The following is an 8641-nucleotide window of genomic DNA, read 5'->3' as shown; positions in this document are numbered from 1 at the left end:
CAGTGCCAGGGCATCAGGCCACAGTGCTAGGGCACCAGGCACACACACCAGTGGAATCAATCTTTAAGTTCTGTGTTACAGTGTTACGGAACTTAGAGATTCAGATTCAGATTCAGAGTTTTATTTGCCACATGGAATCAATACAATCAGAGTTTCTTCATACACAATCATAAATATCATACCATGGACAAAATTTATTGATTCCACACCATGATATAAGTTCGAACAATACCTCGTTGTCAGGCCAGACTGAACCGTTACGATGACATGCTCGTTCTGTGCATTCAGATGTGGATTAATCCATGTGGTCCTCATTCCAAATTCCAAGGTACAGAGGTAGCTCCTCTAATTCCTGCCCTGGATATGGTGTGGTGTCTCAGAGCTATACTCACGCTGAGCCAGGATGCCTTGGACACGGTATCCCAGGACGATGGCGGCCCTCTGGACGTCCAGGCCGTTGAGCAGGTCAGCTGTGGTGACCGCAGGCTGCCTCTGGCCACCGGGACCCTCCACAAAGTACACCGTCTCCAGGGGGTGATCCACACCGACCAGCCGACTGGTACTCACAATCTGTGGGGAGGAGGGGGCCGTTGTCACGTCACTTACTGGTCATCATCGCTAAAACATTAGGAATGTTAGGAATTCAATTTTATTTTTTTTTATCTACTTTTTTCCCCCATTTTCTATTTTTCTCCCATCCCAATTTTGTATTATCCAATTCTACCCTCCCCTGTCTCGAGCGTTGTTAGACCATGCCTCCCACTGGTCGGCTGCAATGTGGACGAAGCCTTGCATCACGTGTCCCCTCCGGTACACAAGGAGGCAGCTGTCGCATATTTTCACCTGCACAGCGCGATCTCTCAGCGGCGAGGAGTAACACGTGGGAGGCTCACGCTGCCCCCGTTGCTTCCTGAGTCTGCTGTACAGGCGCACCAACCGACCTGTAGGAGTCGCTGTCCACAACGTCCGATCCCCACCCACCGGCTTTCCCACCCCCTAATACTGCCAATTGTATTAGTATGAACGACCAGCCAAGCCGGAAGCAACGCAGAGAGCTGGGCTCGAACCCAGCATCTCCTGCGTTAGTGGCGAGCGCCTTGCCCACTGCGCCACATTCCAATTCTTAGGAATTGGTTGATAGATAACCAAAGATGTGAATATATCTAAGGGTTAAATTATGTATGTTATTGCTAATGTGTTTGTACTTGTCTTTTAATCTTTTTTGTACTAGGTAGTGGTACTAGCCCATTATTTCTGGCAGGGGGACTGCCAATGTAAACGAGCCTTTTGGCTACAATTGGGTACATTTACAGTTTTTTTATAAAATGTTCCTTAACTCAATGGCCGCCAACAACGAGTTCACTCGTTATCGGCCGCCAATCGAATAACGCCAATAACAAGTTTACTCGTTTTTGGGATCGTTATTTTTTTATTCGAGATTCATAATTCATAGCTGCAGCCTCTGCAGACCCTTCAGAGCCTGTCTGAGCTGGCAGACGGTCAACACCGCCCTCTACTGCCAGGTGGAGCTATTGCATCTCATTGAAAATTTGCTGGTGTGTTTTAGGAGGCGATCTGAGCCGGGCGGGCAGGGTTTAAATATTCAGGCGAGCCTGTTCTATACAACGATGGCATGCAACAGTAACCCCGCCCGCCCGTCATTGTGAAACGTCGGTAGTGTGGTGCGGACCTCCACAAGCATTATTTGGAATTGCGATCAGATATTTGGATTATCTCTTTTGCATTACATCAGATACAAGGTAAGAACATTATATATGAATTTGATCGTTGATCTGACATTTATTTCTACCGCGATCACAGCTATCTGTGTGAACCGTGTATGGCTGTTTACCGTTGGTTGTGGTGGGGGGGGGGGGGGGGGGGGGGGAGCGCCCCGCTATGACGGTCATTTCATGTATGGACGAGGAGACATACTAATGATAATCTAGCGTTGATTTCCGGATGATTAGATAATCAGCCGAAAAATTACAAAGTGATGACTGGATTACAGTAAAATGTCTTTTCTCGCCTTTTTCCTGGAATTACTGAAAAACACCCAAACCATACTCTATTCAAAACGGTATATAACGGAAATGTACGGATAAAAAAAAACAATCTGTCTCGGGCATGTTGACTAGAAGCAACTCACTGAGGGTCGACGGCGTTATTAGACCGATTGATATTAATATAAGATATATTTTAAGCACTCGCAAATGTCAGTCTAAAACTATATCCATTGAATAAAGACCTGGCGATGAATGGGGTATCAGCGCCCCCTGCTGTGGCGGTCAATGTGTTAATGTACGTTGTCCCTCTCTAACAAATAAACTGAAACTGAAAACATGATGGTGTGTTCGGTTATTTCTCGTCAACTTGTCAAGTCGGAAATGTATCATGTGACTGAATGGTAAATACAAGGCGACAGCGTTCGGGTGCGCTAGTGAGGTCGTAAAGTCAGGACCAATCAGATGCAAGGTCGTAAAGTCAGGACCAATCAGATGCATGGCAGCAGATTCAATCAGATTATTCAACCTTTTTTTCTTGATGCAGATCATTTGAGTGATTTTTTATAATCCCAGCGATGTCAACATCATATCCTTGTTCATAATAAAGTATATTTGTACCACAAAAGGTGAAGGGTCTCGACTCATAAACTTGAGTATCATGGAACCTGCCCGAGTTTACCACTGGTATTTAGCATTTGGTCGGCCGTTCCAGTGCAATTTCCTGGTGGTAAACTCGGAAAATGTCCAACCATCAGCCCTTTCAGCTGGAAGTGTTTTGGATTTTTTTTTCTTCTTTCAAGCCAGCAGTCATTTAGGCATCATCATTAGAATGTTCTCACTGTGAGATCATACATCTGGGAGGCTGAAGACTAAATCACCTGCTGGTCGCCGCTCAGAGTGTAGATATGAAAAACTTCAGAAACAGCTTGTTACAGGTATGCAAATATGTACTGCAGGCTGCCTAGTCTGAGGCTGTGCACAGTCTGCAGTCTGCAGCGCTGGGAAGAGAAGAGCAGAGGTCTTCTCTAATCTGACATAGAAAAATATCTCTCTCAGCCAGGGGTAAGGTTATTGGGTGGAAAGATGTGTGTGTGTGTGTGTGTGTGTGTGTGTGTGTGTGTGTGTGTGTGTGTGTGTGTGTGTGTGTGTGTGTGTGTGTGTGTGTGTGTGTGTGTGTGTGTGTGTGTGTGTGTGTGTGTGTGTGTGTGTGTGTGTGTGTGTGTGTGTGTGTGTGTGTGTGTGTGCATGTGTGTGTGTGTGTGACGCCGTCTGAACACTCCCCTCCCCCGCCCTCTTAGTTGGTCTGGTGCCGTTCTCCAAGGTGACACAACCGCACTGATTCTGTCATGACGGAGCAAGATGTCCACGTGATGTGTGTGTGTGTGTGTGTGTGTGTGTATGTGGCAGTGGGAGAGGTGTATTTGTGTGTGAGTGAGCAGGGAAGGTGTGTGTGAGTGAGTGGGGAAGGTGTGTGTGTGTGTGTGTGTGTGTGTGTGTGTGTGTGTGTGTGTGTGTGTGTGTGTGTGTGTGTGTGTGTGTGTGTGTGTGTGTGTGTGCATGCACGTGAGAGAGGTACTGTATGTATATGTGTTCATGGAGGCTGTGTATGTGAGTAAAACACAGGTGTGTGTTTCTGCTAGTGAGAGAAGAGTATGTGCATGCATGTATGTATGAATGAGAGGAAGGTGTGTGTGTGTAAGTGAGAGGTGTTTGTGTGTGTGTGTGTGTGTGTGTGTGTGTGTGTGTGTGTGTGTGTGTGTGTGTGTGTGTGTGTGTGTGTGTGTGTGTGTGTGTGTGTGTGTGTGTGTGTGCGCGTGCGTGTATGTATGTATGTATGTATGCAGTCTGTGTGTGAAGACATGTGTGAGTAAAAGAGAGGCATGTGTGTCAGTGAGACAACTGTGTATTGTGTGTGTAAGTGAGTTTGTGTGTGAATTAGGGGGAGGGAGAGAGAGGTAGAGAGAGAGAGGTAGAGAGAGAGAGAGAGAGAGAGAGAGAGAGAGAGAGAGAGAGAGAGAGAGAGAGAGAGAGAGAGAGAGAGAGGAGTTCTTTTTTACTAAATCAGTCACCTTGCACCGCCTCACTGTTATTTATACCCTGACTTGGAATACGAGTGTCTTTGAAGTGCAAAGACAAAACGACTGGAGCTCAAGTCTCCTCCACGTCAGCACTTCCTTCCAAAGGTCTTGAAGGAACACGAGCTCATGATCACATTTCTGCCAGCAACACACATTCACATTCATGAATCTAATCATAGTACAAGAGACTGACATAGGGCCGGGCGATATCATATCACAATATTTATCTTAGATTTTATGGTGTAACACTATTTGTAACACTATTTGACAGTATTACAATGTGATATGATATATCTTGTGTCACAGTGCATTCGAAATGATTGATTAACCCAAAATATACAGTATGTAACGCTATATTTGTATACTGTATATTGTCGGTATAATCCACACCTCTGCATATTTGCTCTCAGCCCTATAGACGGACACCGAGGGAGACTAAATCTCAGGGAAATTAACGCCCGCCACCAACTAAATGCATGCTGGCAAATTTTGTCAGTGGATGGTAACGGAACGTAGACCAATCTCGGTCACTCTCTTTGTCTGGGAATGCCCAAAACCAAATTCGGTCACGCCCCATTTTGCGCGACATCCAGGCTTTTTTTACTGTCAGCGTTTGGGAATTTCATGTCGACAGGTAGGTGAAGTTAAATTATACTTATTTTAGAGTATATATATATATCAAATTTCATGAGTATTCATCTATAATTAGTCATCTAAAGACTATTAGATATGAATGTATGTACCAGTAAAAAGTGGGAATCTCTAGAATGTGTTTTTGGCGACGGTGTTTACAAGTGCGGGTAGCCCATCAACTTAACGTTATACACAACACTTTCTGTTGTCAGTAGATGGCAGCATTGGTTTAAAAGGTGAAAATGTTATGACTACAAAATGACTACAAATCCCAAGACCTTTAGCACCTAGTTCACAGGTCAGCACCGGATTAGGAAGGATCTGAGGAGCGTTAAACTATTAATGCGACCTGAATATAGTGACCGAGAATGGTCACCTAATTGAAAAGTGCATCATTAGCATTATGTTTGTTGTCTAAAGGGGAACATAATGGTACAATTTAAGATTTTAATGTTATCCACATATAAAGGACAAATAAAACATCGTTAATTTGTAAGAAACCTCAATGAAAACAACGCAGGGTAAGTTATATTCGCTATTGTTATGAAAATGTGATAGAATCCTATAAAAATGTGGACGAATTTGGTCACCGTGACGTTAAGTTTGTCTAACAACAACCCACGAGACATTTTGGCATTAAGACTATTATAAGAATATTACAAGACGGTCTCTACCGTGTCTTCAATGACAACCCGATGAGGGTTCTCGTCCCTAAACGTTGTTCAATTGCAAGTGAAGATTTTTTTTTTACAATGGCAGGTGCCGGCCCCCTGAAACTCAAACCTAATTTCATCCATATCGAATTTAAATCGAATTGAATCGGAACCTTGTGAATCGAGTATCGGGTAATCAGTGCCGTCACCCAGTCCTGTTCTTTAATATCAACCCCTCTGTCTTCTCCTACGCGACCTGTCACCTTGGACTCAGGTGTGCTAAATCTCTACTGTCTGCTGACAGACTGTCTGGTGAATCTATAAATACACCAGGGCCATGTCCAGTGGATGAAAGAGTTCAAGGTTTTTGACCACTAGTTGATGAAATCGGCGCTATAGCGCACAGTAGGAGGAAAGGGGTCAGCTGAAATTGTGTATGAGAAAAAGAGCAACTTGTGCGCTCACTTTACACAGAGGTCATAGGAAATATACATCTCTTGTCTCTCTCTCTGTGTCTTCTTGAGTCTCTCTCCTAACCCTCTTTTTCTTTAACCTATTTTTCTCCCAGTCTGACCGTCCAGTCTCTAATTCAGCTCTCTCCCACTTCCTCTCCCTCTGTTCTGAGTTTCTCTCTCTCTTTTTCACTCTCTCTATCTGTCTATCTGAGTCTTTAATCCAACTCTCTCCCTCACTTTGAGTGTCCCTCTTCCTCTCCCTCTGTCTCTCTCTCCAAGTCTCTAATTCAGCTCTCTCCCGCTTCCTCTCTTTGAGTGTCTCTCTCTCTCTCTCTCTCTCTCTCTCTCTCTCTCTCTCTCTCTCTCCAACTGAACCTGTCTCTATGACCAGTCTGAATGCAGGATACACAGACAGAGGATAGAGAGTCAGTTTAATAATTGATCAGCTATTAGCAGCCCCGTGCGCTCGACCACAGCGACCATCAAGTGTAACAGGACCGGGGGAGTCCGAGTGAAGAAGAGGAGAAAGAAGAGGCGACTTGGGACAAGGTTGTGGTCTTTGAGTGGCGTCGCTCCCCCCCGAGCTGAATGGGATGTTGTTGCCATGGCGACTCGGCCCCCTATCCTGTCCCCTCGGAGCGTGAGCCGAGCAGGTGCGGAGGAGGCAACCCACAAAAGATAGAGGCTGATTAGCAAAGCAGCCAGGCTTTCAGTCGCTACAGACACTAAGAGACCCACATAATGAGCCTTCAGTGCCCCTCGAGAGACGGAGAGAGAGAGCTCCTCCAGCCGGGGCAAGAGTGAGGTAGTAAATGCTGCAAGGAAGGAAGCTTTTACCACATTTACTGGGCAATCTGCTAAACCTCTTTGAGTCCGAAAGTTGCGATTGTGAGATGAACATTGCGCAATTGATTAACAGCTGCCACACCACCTGCATATTAACCCGCCATGGGCCCAGCCAGCTTAAGGATTTCATTTTGTACTGCGCTTAACCTGGACAGTAAGCATATTCCCAATACATATTACAGAGGATTATCACCAGGGAATACAATAGTCCAGTCCATCTACAAACCTGTTTTTAACCATCTAAAGGAACCCCCCGCCATATTATTTTTGCATAAGGCTGAATGAGATCCAGTAGTGTCTTTTCAGGGTACAGGACAGAGGACATGCACACCGTACAGTACACCGACGGACATTAGACCACACAACAAACGTAACATAACAAGCTATGTACACCAGATTTAAAATTCCATATATGCTGTCAAGCTCCAGTCAAAAGAACCCCGCTTGGTATTGGACTTTGAGTGGGTTGGAGTTTAGTAAGTTATTATAGTGTGAATTTCTCCAGACCTCTCCTGGCAGAGACTGATGTGTGTGGCCAGCAATAGCAACCCCTCTCCTATCCCCCACTCAACTCCAACCCACACAGAACCAAAACAAAATAAAATGTAAACAAAGCGCAATACCAAGCGGGGCTCTTTTGCCTAGAGATCGCCGTTTGAAGGCATTACAGATTTGACCTTTAAACAATTGAAGGAATTGTTTGAAGGAAGAATTGAAGGATGTACAGTATACACAATATACTACTCCATATGTGCTTTATTTCAAAATGTTATTTTAACTGGTGAGGGATGTAGTGTCAACACACAGTAACATCATCATATTCTATGTGGACACGTTTTTATTCAACTTTTAGCGCCTGTTTTTCGTCAAAGCATTTTGCGATATGCATATACTGTAGACCTTTCCTGAAAAGGAACACACCAACATTATGGGAAATAGCCTAGCTGTTGACCAAAAACACCTATGCCAGAGTTTTAAGCTAGGCTAGTGGTCCGTACCCGCTTCCATTTGTTTGTGCTAAGCTAGGCTAGCTTGCAGCCGGATAGCTTTCTACTGAACGGGAATCGGTGTCTTATCTTCTTGTCTGACGGTAAGCGCATCTCCAACAGTACCACCTAAGATTTGTTTTCCTGAATACCTGGACACTGGCGTTGCCCGCGCTGGTGGCTCTCTTCACGCGCCTGGTCAGCCTCTGGGCCTCGCCCAGCAGCAGGGCCAGACGGCGCTCCATCTTGGCCTGGAAGGTCCGCTCGCCCACTCTTTGATCCAGCACCCCCAGGAGCACTAGACACAGACAGCAGGCGAAAGAGGAGGGTCACCGAGATGGACGTCTCCAGTCACACTTTGAGAGCATGTTATTATTCAGAAGAGTTAAAGGTATCCAACAGAACTTTCTTGTAAACGGCTCAGTTTCTGTTCAGCTCAGTTTCCCACCAAATAGACCAATAGTTTTCTATTGTTGATCTATAGTCTACAATCTGAATACATGTCCTACCTCATATAGCCTTTGCAAAGTCCATTTTCCCCCTGTTTTCTTTGCTCTTGCTATGTCTGCAATGTTTACATCCCATCTGTGCTGTATGTGGTGTTTTCTGTTTGTTAAAATAAGTGGTCTACAGTTACAGTTAAAAGACTAGCTCTACACTCATGACAACCATTACTGATATAGAGTGTCTGGTCAGTAACAGTCCCAAATGCTCTGCAGGAAACAAAATGCATTCTCTGGTCCCTCCGCTCTGCAGTAAACAGAAAATACATTTAATGGTACTGTATCCCTTCTCACTTTATCCAATCAGGAGAGAGAACCCTATATATTTGTACTTATTTCAAGAATCTTGCCAAGCCAAATTAGCTTAATGCACTGGTAGATTATTTTAATTGTTTCAAGCACACATACAACTAGTTTTTATTTCTTATCTTTTCCATTTTTGCAGTGTGGAGTTCTCTCTCTTGGTTGGATAAAGTGGGAA

At 44.8% G+C, this 8641-nt stretch overlaps 1 protein-coding gene across 1 annotated transcript in view; it reads right to left on the bottom strand.

Moving 5' to 3' along the window:
* The window catches only part of LOC311245321 (UPF0606 protein KIAA1549), a 154470-nt gene that overhangs the window by 48960 nt on the left and 96869 nt on the right, over positions 1-8641 (bottom strand). Inside the window, exons 8-9 of the mRNA XM_084335157.1 lie at positions 7810-7955; positions 393-570 (exon numbers count right to left, since the gene is read on the bottom strand). Of these exons, the coding sequence (XP_084191283.1) occupies positions 393-570; positions 7810-7955 (324 nt within the window). The remainder of the gene's footprint in view (positions 1-392; positions 571-7809; positions 7956-8641) is intronic.

This window comes from Notolepis coatsorum (genome assembly GCF_963971535.1).
Source record: "Notolepis coatsorum genome assembly, chromosome: 18".
Lineage (NCBI taxonomy): Eukaryota > Metazoa > Chordata > Actinopteri > Aulopiformes > Paralepididae > Notolepis > Notolepis coatsorum.
The sequence above is the reverse complement of the archived record's forward strand: the minus strand, read 5'-3'. Positions and strand labels throughout refer to the sequence as shown.